The following is a 17,017-nucleotide window of genomic DNA, read 5'->3' as shown; positions in this document are numbered from 1 at the left end:
TTACTCCCTCAGCTCCCCAAGTTCATTACATTTTTCAATCCCTATATAAATATACATCTTTCCTTATCCCTTCACCTTAGATTCTCCCATGCAACTAGGCCTCCGTTCACGACCCACAGTTGGCTTCCACGTCAAAGTAAGAGACCCTCTTGAGATTCCATTGGTTACATACTTCACTTTCAGCTGGTCCACTCTACTACGAATCATTCAGCAAGGCAAATTAATCATCGCAATTGTGCACTGGCACCATGCCATAAAAAAATCTGTTGAATTACATCACTCCGAAACATGTGCAGCGTAATAACATCTTACAATGAATAGTCATTTACCTTTCTTACCATTTCAGATCATTCCGGTCAAAGATTTGTTCAAGTCCAAGTTGTAGTAGAGTTCAATCTTGATGCTAATGACTGGTTATCAGAAAATCTGGGGATTATGTGACAATGTGTTCCAAATAGATTGTGGATGCTTGTTGAAGATCACCAAGGTAGTGCACCAAGTAAACATCAATCACTGACTAAATGGTGCATGGACTCAGCTGGGGGGCCACGCTCTGTGTACATCTGGGATAAGTACGGCCGCTGCCGACAGCGAAAGGCAGTATCCGACGGTGAATCCTTGCAGACCAGAGACCAGGCATTTCCAGCTGAACCTCAGGGCCTTTCCAACGTTCTGGGGAGGGAAAAAGCATGCTTCAGTAGTTAGCAGAAATATGCATGTATAAACGATGTGTGAACCATGCCACTCAAGATGACATGGTGAGATCAGTTATCCACTATAACTCACAGTGTTTTATTCATGCAGATACCAGATGGACCAGGAAGCCACGTCACTGGCTGCAGGTCATCAGGAACCTTATACAAATTTTAAACCATTAAATGAACGCAAAGCCCCATTTAGCACCTGCTGTTCTAAAAAATTATAAACTTACATCGCTTGCACACAATACTGCGCAATTTTTGACGCATTTCCCTTTTAAACACACACACCTCAAACCTTTTAGAATACAGGAAAAAAATCTGAATAAATGCGTCAGTCCCATTAATCTGGCGGACGTCATAAAACCTCGTAGGATACGCATTAAATTAAATAATTGAGAAACAATTCCAAGGTATAAGATTCAGCACGAACCAGAAGCCAAAGCTGGAGGAAAAGGGAGGGTCTCCATTGAAAGAAAGGCGACTGACAAAAGGGCCCGACAAACTAAAGAACGAAGATCCGCAGGAAGAGCCGCACCCGGCTGCGGCCTCCACAGGGTGCGCGGCCCCCATACCGCCCCCAACACGTCGTCTCAGGGGAAAACCCCGAGACCTGTCGTCAGTGACTGGGGTCCCCCGTATCTTTTTGTATTTGCGATGTAAAGCCTGAGGTAAGGCGCACAATCAGACAGAAGCAGGAAACTCAAACTGTAACTTATAATGAAACAACGATAACTGTGTTAATGTATAATTCATTGATGCTTCTGCAATTTTCCGAAATAGGACGATGTGTTACTGCACAAACTGTGTGGTTTATATGTAACGTACAAAGTACAAAGTTTACAAAAAGGGTCTAAGTCGTCTTCACCTGCTTAGGCGGCTAAGATCCTTTGGGGTGAACAGGACTCTCTTAAGGTCCTTCTATGACACTGTGGTAGCATCTGCTATCTTTTATGCTGTGGTCTGCTGGTGTGGTGGAATTGCAGAGAGGAACAGGGGGAAATTGGACAAACTGGTGAAGAGGGCCAGCTCTGTCCTGGGCTGCCCACTGAAATCCATCGAGCAGGTTGGGGATGAGAGGATGCGGTCTAAGCTAACATCCATTATGGACAACACCTCCCACCCCCTGCATGAGACTGTACGAGCTCTGAGCAGCTCATTCAGCAATAGACTTCTACACCCACAGTGTAGGAAGGAGCGCTACCGCAGGTCATTCTTACCAGCGGCTGTCAGACATTATAACAGTTTAGCGTGAGTATTTTTTACTCATATATGTTTAACTGACATATCACATGCTGTAACCAGGATCATTCACACCCCACCCCACCCCCGCACTTGTGTACATATCTCTGTACATTTTGTACATATCTCTGTACATCTTTATTTATTTCCAAAACTTTTGTACATTTGTATTTATATCTTTGTGTATCTACCTGCTCCTATTGTTCTATATTACGTTTTTGTGCAAGAGCTCTGTAACACCTAAATTTCTCATTCGTGGGATAATAAAGGTTTATTCTATTCTATTCTAAACGAGGATAAGTAGCCAAGCCGACCTTGCTCGAATACAATAAATAAACAAGTAGTTTTTAAAAAATGACAGAATAAACTAGTCATGCAGCAGTATGACCTAAGTTCTTCACCACTGTATTGTTCAACACAAAGTTAAACGCATCCTGCTATTTTCCTGCATTTGGACGCCGTAACAATAATCTAAAAATAACCACAAAACCGCAACGATTCTCACGGTCTGCAGTCACATCTTAAACAGATCAGCCAACTAAAAGCAGTTAAGATTTTCACTCTTCATTTTACTCGTCGTATTAATTTCCCAACCAGTGTGCTGCCTTAAGATTCAGCAATCAATTCAATTATGAGAAAACGTCAGTGAAAAATCCGTGGTGACAAATAGATTACACGTTGATTGTCAAACCCGAAATGAATGCACACAAACCCACAGCGGATAACACTGAAATAACATCTACTGAGAAAAAACTGAAACAAACAATGAGGTCATTTAATTTAATTTTAAAAATTCCGGACACGTCAATAAACCTAACAATGTGCAAATACCGAAACTCCTTTCGAAAATCAAGTTTTTTTTTTTATTTATTATATTTTAACTCAAACGTCAAAAGATGTATCTTAATTATTTTAAGATGCACCTCAACATCTTAGAAATTATAATCTTTAAGATAATATATAAATAAATTAAAAGGAAATTAGCACACAGCTTCCGAGTGTTTAGGGATTCAATCCGTCTTCCGACAGATTTAAAAAATTGATCATTTATCTGGCCTATTAATGGTTGCTAATTAGTTTGGCCCAGTTGTGTTCCTAGCGGAAGGACTGGACCTAAACTGGCTGGTATAAATATTTACCTGCACAAACAATCGTAAACAATCTATAAACTGCATAGTATGAAACAAATCTACATGAAGTAATGAAATGTTTTGACTTATTAAGATGGGTACTAGAGTAATTCACCTTTTTTAGGACATTCGTGAAATTTAAATAAAGCCAATCCACCGAGAAAAATATGAAACAGCCCCACAGATGATTAATACTGAAGAAAACGGAAAGCTTTGCAGCACAGCTTTATGGCTCAAAACGCGGGGTTATGTAGGACATCTACAAGCCGCTTCATTAATTATTTGCTGACAGGAGACGAAGTCCAAGCTGCCATAAGCGCGCCCGCCGAAAGTCTACTTATTTACTCAAGAACAGAAGTAGAACAGACCACAATCAGATACATATTAAACCCAACGCGGGTTTAATATATAATGTGAATATTTTTGTTAATAACGATGTATAGTAATTTTGGAGATACTTTAGAAGTTACAGGATCAGTATGAACACCAAGTCCAATCATTCCCTTTAACCAGCAATGTCGAACACTTGATCACTGGTAAATGTAGTATGTAAAAATACATATATTTAGCAAATGCACATACCTTCCTGTACTTCTTGTACTTTTCCCTCTTTTTTCTCTTCTTCTCTTCTTTTGCTCTCTCCCTTGCGTCGTCTTCTTCTACCAAAGGCTCATATCTCTCCGGTAAAAAAGCAAAATGTATTTCTTTGGCACATCGGTCTCTCTCCCTGACTCTGCTTCCCACCAGTAACTGCTGGCTTTGGCCGTCGAGCGGAGCGCCGCTGTTTTCTCCATCTACCTGCTGCAGGTATCTGGCCCCGTCAGGCAGCATGTCCCGGGGCTCGATGTTTTCAAACACGCTGGTTATGGCTCCCCATAATGGCGTCGGTTTCATGGTTTATTTACTGTTTTTGTTAGCCGTGAAAATATGAACATGCTGGAGTAAATGGTTCCAGCGTGCAAGCCGGTCACACCAAACAATGACAGTGATTCGTGCAAAGCAGTGCCAGATTTCAAAGAGGAAACTGCTGATCCTACAAGGGCCGATCTTCCTCCCTTAAAGCGGTATGGCAGGCAACTGTGAATCCTTCCCATTTTGCTGTACGATGTATCGATTACTTTGCTAATATAACACTCGATTTAAATAGAAGTTACTCTCCTTTTTCTATAAGCACAAACACATCAATGGCACTTACTGTCTGGAGAAGCTTGTTCTGATTTTAATGATTTTCCTTAGAAGAAAATGGTAAATTTCCTCATTGAATACCTGAATTCAACTATGTCAAGGCTGTTGGAGGGGATTTAGCAGGTTAACTTGGAGAAGGGGAGGCGGGGGGCATGGGTGATTACCACCACTCATACCATCCAGGTGTCTATTGGTGTCTATCACCCCTGGTCCTGACGAGTTCCTCAGGTATTTTGGAGATTTTGACTTCCTATGAACCTCCCACCCCCTTAGCTACCTCGCCTCCTTTCTGATAGATGTGGAACTGCAATGGCTAAATAAGAGGGACAAAGTGGGTTGCACTGTAGCAGGCAGTGAAGTGCACTACCAGTCACTGTCTCTATTTATGGAATGGGATGCAGTGTAGGGCGGCGTGGTGATTAGGGCTGCTGCCTCACAGCAAGAATGTCCTGGGTCCGGTTCCCGGGTTCGGTCCAGGGTCCTTTCTGTGTGGAGCTCACACGCTCTCCCCACGTTCGCCTGGGTTTTGGCCGGGGGCTCTGGTGTCCTCCCATGGTCCAAAAGCGTGCAGGGTAGGCTGATTGGTGGGTCTGAATTGGCCCTGGAGTTGTGCGAGTGTGAGCGCCCTGCGGTGTGTTGGTGACTGTGCAGGGTTGCTGCCCACTGTTCCTGGGATAGGGTTCAGTACCACCCCGAATCCCCAGTCGGGATTAAGCGATTTCAGAAAATGGATGGATGGATGGATGGGGCATATTAAGAAGGGAGATATTTTTATTTAAACATGACCAATATTTACCAAATAACTGAGGGATAAAAGAACAGTATATAAAATTTTTTTTTTTTTTTTAGCAGTTCTTGTCTGAGGCAGGAATGACTTGTCACTGGTCCTCTGCGTCTTCCACAACATTCCTCCTGCCGAAGGGTAGGACGGTCTGGGTCCGATCAGGATCTCTGAGGCGAAAAATCCGGATCAGGTTGTTGTCTGGGAGGCTGCTGGAAAACAAAAAGGAATTTTTTGCCAAACGAAGAAATACAGTGGTGATATTGTCATTCACTGCATGCTTGTTACACTGCATGCTTGTCAGATGCTTTCAAAGTTCACAACCAAACCTGGAATTTGGTTGTCATTTGTATTTGGGAGCATGTTGGGGGAAAGACACGGCTGTGATATTTTATCCCAAGATAAATCAGAGCTTTACAGACCCGATTTTGCCTTTGTGTGGCAGAACAATATTGGGCACTAAACCTGTCTTGGAGGCTCTAAAACAGGGCAGTGGCTCTGCTGATTTGAACTTGCACTGGTGATTGGAAGGTCCAATCCTGGCTGGCAAGGTGGAGCAGTCGTTGGACCCATGAGCAAGACCCTTAACTCTAAACCTCCCCGGACACTGGCTGCTTCTGCTCTCTGCCCTCATTTTCATGTGGGTTCGGACAAAAACGTTTGCTAAATAAATAAATGCAGGAAGCCTGACCTTCATCTTAACATTCAAATATCTTTTCTCCCAGAAAGAGAGAGATTTCAAGGTTTGTTAAATCTCAAATTCCCACTTGTCTTCATGAATAAAGGCAAAGCTCCACCCCAGTCTCCTGTTTATAGAAACTGTGCTTTCAAACACCATTGTGTTACAGCCCTCTTAACTCTGCTCAAACCACCCTCTTTATTATGTTTGGCCACAGAAAGTAACAGAAGCTTGCTTTGGGACAGATTAAGTCATTCTTCTGCGCGATTCATGTCAGACACAAAAAGTTAATGTCCCGGAGGGTCGTTAATGTATAGAGACAAGGTGCTAGTTTGGCCTGACCTCATGTTTTGTGGGGTGAGAAAGATGAACTGCCTGTAGCGCTGGCTGGATGCGATTTTCAGCATCATGTCCATAGAAATTCTTCGGTTGACCATGTCCTAAAAATATATATTAAAACAACAAATGTCAGAACTTTAGTTAGAACAAGAAAGTGTAGAAGAAGAAGAAGAGAGAGCAAATGGTGAAATGAGGGTGACCCACGTAGACCCGGCTACAGCTGGACCCTCACCATGTAAACGTCAAACTCATCCAGGCAGCGGAAAGGAGCCTCGGCGATGGCCCATAAGGAGAGCACGAAGCAGACTGTGGAGAAGGACCGCTCTCCCCCAGACAGGGAGCGCATGTCGCTCAGAGCCGCCTTGTCGCCCTCTCCTGGTTGCACCTGAGATGACCACCAAAAAATGTTCTTTTCAGCAGAATGATAAACAAAAGCCAATGTGATTTTAAAACAGTTTGAGGCAAACCAAACATAGCGAGATACATCCATGCACTGATCTACCCATCACACTTATCCAATAGAGGGAAAGAGAAGCCTTAAAGCAGGACACATGCCGGAAGGGATCCCAGTCCATGGTAAGGAACACACTCATACGCAATCACAGCCCAGCAGGAACATGGGTGATATATACCAGCTGCTGGTCTGTACCTGTGTTCGCATCACCTAACCAGTGCACTGCACATCACTGTATTGTTAATGTACTCCCTGTACTTTCAGTACTGTAACACTGCCAATCTACACATCCTGACTATTTTCCCCACACTGCGTCACTTAGGTTCCACATATACTTATTCTTATATTCCCCTACTGTTTGCCCTATCCCCACATGCACCCCCAGCCCCCACACCTGAGGCATAAGAATGTCACTGTATTCCCTGGATACACGTGATGAAAACTTCCTAGGTGTCCGATACAAAAAGCATTTTTTTGGTTGTCTTACCGAAATGGCCAATGTCTCATTTTTGTGGTCGAAAGCCATCTTCCCTGTGTATCCTCGCTGAGACAGCATAGAGTCAAAGTAATACTTACAGCGCACAGAGAGATACCTGAGGACATTTGAAAACACCAGTGGTCTGTGAGGAACCCATTTCCTTCTGTAGTTACAAATCAGGTCTCACAATTGAAAGAAATTAGCCTGTTTTCCCCCCAGTTGTTGCCATGCTATGTTAATTACACCAATAAGCTGCTGTCAGACTGAGTACAGGTTTGAAAAAAAAAAACACACCAATCAAAAATTCTCTCATACAGATTTTCCATATTTGCATGTTACTCTTTAACATTTACTAAAAATACACTCAATATTCTTTGCCAACAAAATTTACAGTAGGTTCACCATTTGAGTACCTTTATTAGCAAGAAAATGTCATGTCTGATTCATCCTAAGAGGAGCATTAAATACTGCTGTGTTTCATGGGATGAAACAGTTAAATAGTGCATTTAAAGTTAAAGAACAGTCTAGAACTTGACTATGCCATCACCACACAACCAGTTAATAGTATGTCAGACATGCACTCTTACATACTATTTTCATGTTATAAAGGAAACGCATTTCATTTGACTTATATTTTCATTTACAGTTGTTTACTCAACTTTCCAATCTGTCATTAATTAAATAAATGGAAAAGTGGTAAAAACCTGTGGTTTGCAAAAACTTATGACCGGTTGTGTAGGTTCATAAACAAGTAGACTATGAGAAAAATATATTCTACAACCACTAAAAGCACATTCAACTGTAAGATGAAGATGGTGGTGGAAAGGAGACTAACGGCCAGTAATAATGGAGAACGAAGGAGCATTTCACAGACAAGTAGGACCACACGGAGGACCACAAAGGACCCCCCCCCCCCCCCCCCGTCACGTTCTGATGGCTTCCCATGAGACAAACAAGCGTCCAACACTTACATTCTCATCTCAGTGTACACTTTGTGTCGTCTGTTCATTATCTTCGCCATCAGGCCAATGAACTTCTTCAGGTTCTTCACCTGCATCACGATGTTCTTGTAGTTTTCCAGGGCCTCCTGGTACTGCCTGTGGAGAGTGTGGCCATGGGTGAAAATGTATACTGAACACTTAGATGTTTAGATGCAGAAACGCTCAAAGTCAAACACTAACACCATTTCCAGAACTGCTGGACCTGTAAAGGTTAGATTTACAGCCCACCAGCAAAGACAGGTATCAAAGGCATCAGAGAGGGAGCCGCAACACCCAGTTCCCCATCCACATGTTCCGTACTTTATGACCTCGTCTCGGTCCCCTTGCAGATCTTGCTGGTTGCTGATCTTCTGCTTCAGCCGGTTTATCTCACTGTCCAGACTCTTGGCTGTCCTCCTGACCTCCAAACGTTCAGGGCAAATCTCAGCAGCTTTCAGGATGGACGCCTACAGGGCACAATGTAGGACAGGTTACATTTCTTCGTAGTTTACGCTCAACATTACGATGGGGGCGACCACTATGAGCAGGTTTAATGCCTGAAGTATTAAATCGTTCCCAATCCACCCTAAGACCAGTGGCCCATCCTCTTTACCTCCAGTTCCTTCTGTTTGACTTCCAGATCGGCCTTTAGCTTCTGAATCCCACTGATGTGTGCCTTTCGTTTCTCTTCGTAGTGCTTCTTGTGATGCTTGCATCGTTCCACATCTTGGTCACTTTTACTCAGCTCTTCCTGTAGGGGGACCGGAGAGCACTCTCTGGTTACCAAAATCGTTTAGGCTCCGTAGTACTACAGCAAAGGTCCTCTGGGGATTTGAACTGCCACACATCCATGTCCTTAACTGCTTTATGCCCAGGCGTTTTAACTTTAATATTCTTCAAGGAAGTTCTTTTAAGGTATGGTATTACCATCCATCAATCCGCCCAGCCATGATAGTACAGCAGGGGGCCTGGAGCCTATCGCAGGCAGAATAGTGTGCAACGCAGGGATCCACCCTGGATGGGATGCCAGTATGGTAAGCCATGGTCTGCCCACCTTAATGGGATCTGCTTCTTCCGCCACACTGCTGATGACCTCCTTCTGCTGGCGATAGTTCTGCTCTGCCTCCTCCAATTCCTTCTTCAGCTTAGCCATCTTCTTATGGGCGACGTCTCTTTCCTGCCTCGCCGAGCTGATCTTCACTGAGATCTCCTGCAGCTCCTCCTCCTGAGAGGTGGGGGGGGGGGGGTAATTCAACATGACTGATGACAAAATACCGGTTGTTTCTTTGAGGCGTAGGAAGCACAGACACTGAGCACAGGAGGAGGCCTGAAACGGGCGGAGGGTGCACGTGTGCTTACAAGAGGCAACAAGTCTTCGGACTGGGGCTCCTCCACATTCTGCAGATCGGTCATTTCCAGCTGAAGCTTCCGGAATCTGTCCTATTGAGGTGAGGAAATTAACATGAACCTCAAACACACACACAGCTCATGTTCTCCTTCCAAAAAAACACGGCTTCTCGCTTCCCAAAGTTTGTTTTCCCCCAGAGGCACCTTGGCTTTCTTCCCGTCGTTATAGGCTCGGCTGAGCAGGTTCTCATTATTTCGGATGCTGTCCTCCACCCCCTTCTTCTGAGCCTCGACCCTCGTGACGAGAGCCTTCTGGTTTTCAATCTCTGACTGCAGGTGCCTGTAGTGTGACAGTCAGGTAGTCCTCCACAATTCCTCCGCCTGGCCCTCCTCTACCTTATTAATACACCCTCGTCACATGCCTCCACCCCCAAAGCCAGCCACACACCTGATCTGCTCCTCCACATCCCTGCTCAGGTACTGTGCCCTGTGGTACTCGCAAGAATAGTAGCGGTTGAAGAAGACCTGGTCCCCGTCCTTAGTGAAGGCCTCCCTGCAGTTAGTGGGCGGAGCACCGGCCTGCATCACCTGCCGCGCTTCCTGGTTGCTCTGAAGGACGGATCAAGCAAATTGCAGTCAATCCCTTTGCATCTCCTCAACGTTCTACAAGCACAAAGGCGTGCAAGGCGTCGCATTTAGCTATCAGACAAGCAACCAAAAATGTGAAAAACTAAATGGATACAAGAGCCAAAAACTGAAATAAACGCAATAATCTGCTTGTCACATAAAGTGACATTTTCGGGCAGTATCGCTAAACTGGGGGAAAACACACACCTATCAAGATTGTTGGTAGAAATATTGGCTGGGAAATATGAATGCAATGAAGTCAATTGGTCAATGTAAAAGTTTCATTATTAATCATGCATTCCCTACAAAACTACATTTACAAAGTAACTGGGTAGACAAGACGACTCAATAATGGACAGAATGAGACCACAAAACACACCTTAATCAGCAAGACGGTTTCGACGGCTCGCATGTCGATCAGGCAGTTGGCCACCACCGGGTTGTCGATCTCTAGGGCTTGGAGCACAGTGGGATACTTCGGGTGTTGGGCTGATCTGGATAAAAACAGAAAAAAAAAAATTCAGAACAATATCTTGCTCCACTGAAGCGTGTTTCTTGCGGGACCACGTCTGGGTGAGGGCTGGGTGCTCGGGGATGCTCATACTTCCCGCAGATGTTGTAGATGCTGCTGGAGAACTCGCTGACAACGATCAGGGGCCTCTTGCCCTGAGGGAAGTGCCGACTCATGAGGCCTTGAAGCACCTTCTCGTCCCTGTAGTTGTCGCAGCAGAAGGCCGTCATCAGGGTCTTCAGGCAGCTCTCCACAGACATGGCCAGCTCGGGGTCCTTCAGACGCATACAGAATCCTGCCAGCATGGATAGAGACACCTCCTGAACCATCCGACTTGGAACACAGAAGAGCCACTCCATGAATGAACCATAGATATCAAGATTACCGAGAGGTCCCACTGGCTTTTGCTTGAACTGCGCCCTCTTGTAGGCCTCGTCTATGGACTGCAGGAGCGCTGGCATCTGCTCCCCGAAGCGCTTGATTTTGTCCGTCCTGCTGGCCACCAGGGCCCTGTGCTCCCTCTGCTTGGTCTCTATGGAGCGCTGCAACTCCCGCTCTTCGCAGCTGGAGCGTCAGATAATATTCAGATGCAAGCAGCCAATCAGATAATCTTTCTGAATCTAAAACCTACTTATTAGCCAACTGGAAACCAAGGAATCTTTAGCTTCAAATAGCAAATGTATACAATCCATTAAAATATAGTTCACCTGCATTATTATGTTTCAAAATCAGTAATATAAACATCCTCCCCAAGATGAAGCCAAGCCAATCAGATCGCTCCCTCTTCTACCAATGCGATCTTTGAGGACTTAAATCTATAATATAGAGACTAGTGTTTCACAAGCTGGTCCTCAGCGACCCACAGATGGTCCACATTATTGCTCCTCAGAGTTTGGAGGGAGAAAAAAATAAAAATACCGTGGACTGTCTGGGAGTTCGAGGACCCGTTTGACAAAGACAGATCGAGACGATGGGGTTGAGGCTAATCAGAATCAAGCAGTAGTTACAGCGCCCTCAAAGTGAGCCAACCTTATCTTGCCTAGTTCCTCTTTGCCTCTGGCCACTGCCTGCTGGAACTGCTCGATCTGTTGAGCGAGGGTAGAGTCCTTGTGCCTCAGGTCGTCCAGCTCAGCCTGCAGCGTTTCGATTTTCTCCATCCTCCGCCTGCTATCCACGCCCATGGCCTGGCTGATACTGCACAACAACGGGGCATCAGAAAGGGCGTCGCCTGACAAGCCAAAGGCTGGATCTCCACCCGCCATCGGTCGTAGCGACACCTGTGCTTCAGCTCGTCCACACGCCTTGTCAGCTGCTCGTTGTCCTTTTCCAGATCTCTTAAGGTGGTCTTAGAGCGATGGAATGTGGCCTGAAGGTAGAAGAGCAAAAATCCACTGTTATTGTCCTTCATGTTTGCCAGTGCACAAAGGGGTTCCCTGCATGCAAAGAAAAGCCCCCTTTTCTGCCAGTGATGCCCCTGCACAAGATCACCTGCACTGCAGCCAAGTGATATTTCAGATGTTTCCTATTGTTCTCTCGTTAGCTCATCTCCAGTTTGCATATCTTCCTAGGCCACTCACTCCCTACTCCCTTCAGTGCTGCTTTCCCCTGCAAGTCTTGTGTCAAGTCCTCTTCTGCTTTCATTTGATCATTTTAGCATCTAGAGGAGCTTTCCAGACAGAGTGCCCCCTAGTGGAAATTCATAGGCAGAGCAAAATTCCAAGCTTCTGCCAGCAATTCAAATGCAAACCACTCGAAACTAGAAGGAATGGATGCATAATGGTCAAACATCACTCGCTGACCCGCCAGTCCGACTACCTCAGCCTGCTTGAAGGCCCGGTTGAAGTTCTGAGCCTCGGTCTTCAACGTGGCACACTGAGGCTGCAGCTGCTGCACCCGCTCGGAAATGCCCTCAAGCTGGTCGTGGATCTCCTTGTACCTCCTCTCTGCCTCGACCACCTTCGTCTGTGGAGGGAGAAGGCAATGAAGATGCACCATAAACAGACACGAAGCTCGATGGAATGTCTCTCAAGGTCACTGAGGCTCTACCTTATATTCCTCAACTTTCTGGTCATATTTAATGGTGGCCTTCTCCTCCACAGCAACTCTCTCCTCCAAGGGTTTCATCTCCTTCTCCATTTCAGTGACCTAAAGATGACAAAACCCTTCTACTTTAAATATTTAAGTATAAATCAACTTGACATTTAAGGGATAGATATGTGTTAATAGTGATTCAAGTAATTAAATAAAGTTTGTGGTGTTTTCAAATCTGGCCTCCTAATCATCTCCTTTATCTAACTGGTGAATACTCTCCTGCCCCTTCACCACCCTAGCTACTGTGCGGTTAGTGTACTGGTGCAGAATGGCTACACATTGGAGGGGGTTCAAGTGGCTTCCCATTGGTTCCGTCTTGAAAAAGCGTTACATAAATGTAAATCTCTGAAATGTTCCCAAATCTGTAGCAATTTCATATTCATACAGATAGAACCCATTCTATGGTAGGTTTCATTTAAGTTGCCGCCTGCAGTCTTCACCGTATATGATCACAGGCATGGATAAAGAAGCGTGTCAGGGTTAGAAGATTCAGCTGAAATCCCCAGGAGGGTTTAAACAAGGCCTGCTGGGAAGATTACAGGGAGCACGAGCTCCAGTGGCACATTTCATTGGACGGCAGCAAGATATAATGAGCCCCTTTTAACAAATAAAGGCCCTTTATTTAGTTAAAGCCTGCAGATAAAAAAACATCAGGATGACCCACCAGAGCCCAGGCCATCTGATTCTGCAGCTCCTCCAGCTTGGTCTGCATCTCATCCAGGGAAGCCAGGCTTTTGTACTTGTCCTCCTTCTCCAAATATTTGCGCTTCAGGTCTTCCAAGCACTGGCCAGAACAATTCATAGATTATTACGATATTACATTTAACCTGCCGTTATCAGCAAGTCCAGCAAAGCCTGAATCAAGGGCTTGAATATTTATAAAGTGATCATATCAGGCAAACCAAGCTAAAAACATTAAATGCTTCAAATTAAATGTTCTTAAAAGTAAAGATATTCACAAAAGAAAAACTAACTTAGCAGATGCACTCAAGAGGCACCCAGCTTGACCGTACTACTGCAGTGCTACCTGTTGGAGAAGAAAAGTACAGAAGCTTTAATCCTGAGGGAACCTCACCTCCTCATGCTTCTCGATGGTGTTCTGCGTCACCGTCTTCGTCTTCATGATGTATGCGTAATCCTCCTTCATCTGCTCCAGCTGCGTAGCCTTCATGAAGAACTGAGGGAAGAAGGAACAGCTTCGCATTCGGGGAAAAGCAAGAGGTTTACAATGTGTGGCCAATCTGGTCAACAGACGTTAGGAGGACCTGCAGACAGCACTGCAGTAAAAGGCAGGCGTTATAACATGCAGGGCAGAGAGAAGACGAAGGTTTTATGGGTTCACCTTGTATTTATCTCCTTCACCTTTTGAGTGCAGGAAGTGCTTGCTCATTTCCTGGGTCAGTATTGATACTGGATTGTCCACCTGTGCAAAACAAGTTATTCTTAACTGGTGATACTTTCCTTGCTCCTTTGAGCACGGCATGGGGACACCTTGCAGCCTTGTACCTGGATGTTGAAGTGGTCCAGGATGGAAATAAGCTCTTCCTTCTTTGTTGAAACGAGGTGACCTTTAATTTAAAAGAAAAAAGGGCATTTTCAGGCTGCTTTTACTGCTTTGCTAAAGAATAAGAACTTCAGATGCTGCTGCCATGCTAATCCATACAGATCTCTTGCACTCATCTTCCATAACTAGCCAGCACCAGGTCACACTGAGCCTGGTGTCTATCCCAGGAAACATAGAGCATGTAGATGGTGCAAACTTACACACACATACCATGAAAACCTATGGACAAATCAGACTCCAATCCCCTTCCATGGTTTTGGAAAGTGGCAGCTAGAGGAAACCCTAATAAAAAGTGGGGTAGATTACCAGCTTTGCTCCTTAGCTTGTAGGTTCTCAGCCCTTCGCTGGAGATCCTGAGCTCTACGACGATGGACTCGCCAAACACCTCTGGCTTATACGCATCCTGGCCTCGGTTGCGTAACGTTATGGAGACATCTGCTGAGCTATTTAGGAAGACACACAGCTGTTGGAGCATGACTAAAGCATGTCACACTGGGAACACACTGACCAGCTTCGTGAGGTAGCGCCTTGCCCCCACTGTGTCAGAAAGCAGCATCACCTGTCATGTGACAAATTTACACAACGGTGGCTCTGCTAATTTTTCCGGCACTGAACAAACAAAGTGAGCTGCAATAAAACGCAAAGCCAAGTGATCAAAATAAGATCATAGAGAGACGACAAAAAACAACATAAACAAACATAGGTAACAGTGTAAAACACCAGCAGTAAAACTGCAAGCTTTTCACTGCATTCGTCTTCCAGCTGCTATGACAGAGGGAGAACATGCAAGCTCCAAAGACGCAGAATGGATGTGGGATTTGAACCCACAACCAAGCAAGACACTGAATCTTCTGCCTTCTTGTCCAGTACAGGGTAACACGCATACCTATCAACATTTGGTTTCAAAAAATTGGGGGGGGGGGGATAAGTATTTAATAATTACATTTTTAAATAACCAAATTCACTCACACACACACACACACACACACACACACACACACACACACACACACACACCCATCCATCCATCCATCCATCCATCCATCCATCCATTTAAGTTAGCTTGCTCATTCATTGAATCAGCTTGTGGGTTGCCAGGGTGACATCCGACAAACATACAGATCTTAGCAATCCATGTGTGTGCCGATTATTTATAATAAAAAGTTTAAGGGCCATGCAAATCATGGGAGAAACAACAAAGCAGGTGGGTGACAGGAAACAGCCTTGAAATATGGGAGAAATCTGGGAAAATTAGTAGCAGAAGTAATATGAAGGAAAAGAGGTGAGGCTCACCTTTCTCCCTCCTTCACAAAGCCCTTAAGAGAGGATCCTCTGTTTGTTGTGTGTGCTTTACCTCCCAGGCCGACGATCAGGGCAGTCAGTACAGCACTTTTACCACCTGCCGAGAGAGTACAACTGGTAAACACATCTCACCGGGCCACCTGGACCAAAGACATGACACGTGGACAGTTAAAGCTACTCACTCCCATTGTTTCCAATCACAAAGTTGACATTCGGTCCAAAAGCAAAAGGTCCCAGCAGGCTGTGGCACATGAAATTCTTCAAGAAGATTACTTCCACTATGCCCACTTCTGCAGATGTCTGAAGGAAATTAAAAGAGGCCAGCATGTCATGATTTGCTAAGACTGGTAAGATTTCCATGCAGTCACTGTATTAAGTACATCTACCTATATGTCTGTATATGAATATATTCTCACCATCTGTGAAGTGTATGGGCCTGAACTGGGCTGACTTGGACCAATAACATCTTCGGCATCTTCATCTTCCCCATTTTCCTCCCTTGGACCAGACCTGGCTCTCTTAACATGGTTACTCGCGTTTGGTGAATTACTCTTTCTTTTAGACATACCTAGATGCTGAAAAACGGACGGAGTTAATATCACGCCCGCAGGCGTCGCTCAAGGAAACGTGACCGAAAAGGCAGGGAAACATGCTGATCAAAATCTCTCATGACAAACGGGAATTAAACATTAACAAACGCACACATGCTGATGAATAACCACCCTTCAGCTGTAGCACGTATATACGGCTGGAGAGAATCCGACTTGCAGGCCACTTAGCAGTAAGTGACTTAATCACGTCGGGTCTTCGAAAGTGAAACTAAATGAGAGGTTTCGTTTTGCAGTAAACCGCACTACAGCTCGGACGGGCGGGCATTCGCTTGGCATTAGCTGACACTTATAAACATTGTACCTTACCGGATACAAACAATAACTTTACACTATTCAATTCCACTACACCTAGCAGTTTTTAATTCCACCTTTATTTATCAAACGCGCCATCTTTCTTCAATCTTCGATTTTTTTTCTTGCTTGACTTTCGCAATATTATATACATCAAGAAATGCACATCTATTATGTATACATATACTACAGTATTTGTTATTACATATAAATTCACATGACAAGACTCTAATCCCTCGCCTTCTTATCCCATCAAGTTCCGGTTATAAAGTTGTGACCATGTGACTAACCAAATAATTCATCAGGCTGATAAGACATCATTCACAACGTGTATTATTTACCTAACTTCAAATCAGCAGTACTTACTCTGAATTGACGCAGAGCTGAATGCAAGTTAACTTCTAAATCTTCTGCGAAAGATCTAATCAAGTCTTCTATGCGAAGTCAAATATGCCTGTTCTAATTAAATTATGTAAATATATTAACCTAAAAGTAACATCCCGCCACCGCTCCGCATTCATACAAAAATCCACAGCGCCGAAATCCAGCAGAAAGCGGCGCTTCCGAAACCCCTGGTAGGTGGGACTGAACGCAATCTGTCAATCATCAAATTGTCTAAACCAATGAGAAGCAGCGATTATCCAATGGGCAGCGCTGGTTCGCCTAAGTTCCACCCGCCGCAGAGACCGCAAGCCGGGGCGACGCCG

General features: G+C 44.8%; 2 protein-coding genes across 3 annotated transcripts; both read right to left on the bottom strand.

Annotated features, from left to right (window-relative positions):
* Nucleotides 1–532: 532 nt before the first annotated feature.
* c19h1orf115 (chromosome 19 C1orf115 homolog) lies at nucleotides 533–4,882 on the bottom strand. The gene is made up of 3 exons (XM_048986180.1): nucleotides 3,653–4,882; nucleotides 787–854; nucleotides 533–672 (listed from the first exon to the last, which is right to left on the bottom strand). The coding sequence occupies exons 1-3, from the start codon at nucleotides 3,962–3,964 to the stop codon at nucleotides 654–656; spliced, it is 399 nt and encodes a 132-aa protein (XP_048842137.1). The 5' UTR covers nucleotides 3,965–4,882; the 3' UTR covers nucleotides 533–653.
* A 128-nt stretch (nucleotides 4,883–5,010) lies between these two features.
* On the bottom strand, nucleotides 5,011–16,940 carry si:dkey-119f1.1 (Structural maintenance of chromosomes protein 6-like). Of its 2 annotated transcripts, none has more exons than XM_048986160.1 (27): nucleotides 16,677–16,940; nucleotides 15,825–15,983; nucleotides 15,591–15,708; nucleotides 15,400–15,505; nucleotides 14,413–14,549; nucleotides 14,049–14,110; nucleotides 13,885–13,965; nucleotides 13,618–13,719; nucleotides 13,207–13,326; nucleotides 12,498–12,596; nucleotides 12,267–12,413; nucleotides 11,729–11,817; nucleotides 11,481–11,645; nucleotides 10,837–11,015; nucleotides 10,545–10,746; nucleotides 10,320–10,434; nucleotides 9,762–9,922; nucleotides 9,518–9,653; nucleotides 9,326–9,406; nucleotides 9,021–9,191; nucleotides 8,580–8,717; nucleotides 8,288–8,433; nucleotides 7,958–8,083; nucleotides 6,996–7,101; nucleotides 6,287–6,439; nucleotides 6,058–6,155; nucleotides 5,011–5,248 (listed from the first exon to the last, which is right to left on the bottom strand). In XM_048986160.1, the coding sequence occupies exons 2-27, from the start codon at nucleotides 15,972–15,974 to the stop codon at nucleotides 5,134–5,136; spliced, it is 3,303 nt and encodes a 1,100-aa protein (XP_048842117.1). In that variant the 5' UTR covers nucleotides 15,975–15,983; nucleotides 16,677–16,940; the 3' UTR covers nucleotides 5,011–5,133. The 2 variants fall into 2 exon arrangements, with proteins under 2 accessions (XP_048842117.1, XP_048842118.1); XM_048986161.1 differs by having other exon boundaries at nucleotides 5,011–5,245.
* Nucleotides 16,941–17,017: the final 77 nt, after the last annotated feature.

This window comes from Brienomyrus brachyistius, chromosome 19, assembly GCF_023856365.1.
Source record: "Brienomyrus brachyistius isolate T26 chromosome 19, BBRACH_0.4, whole genome shotgun sequence".
Classification (NCBI taxonomy): domain Eukaryota; kingdom Metazoa; phylum Chordata; class Actinopteri; order Osteoglossiformes; family Mormyridae; genus Brienomyrus; species Brienomyrus brachyistius.
Note: the sequence above shows the minus strand (reverse complement) of the source record. Positions and strands in the feature narration are given on the sequence as shown.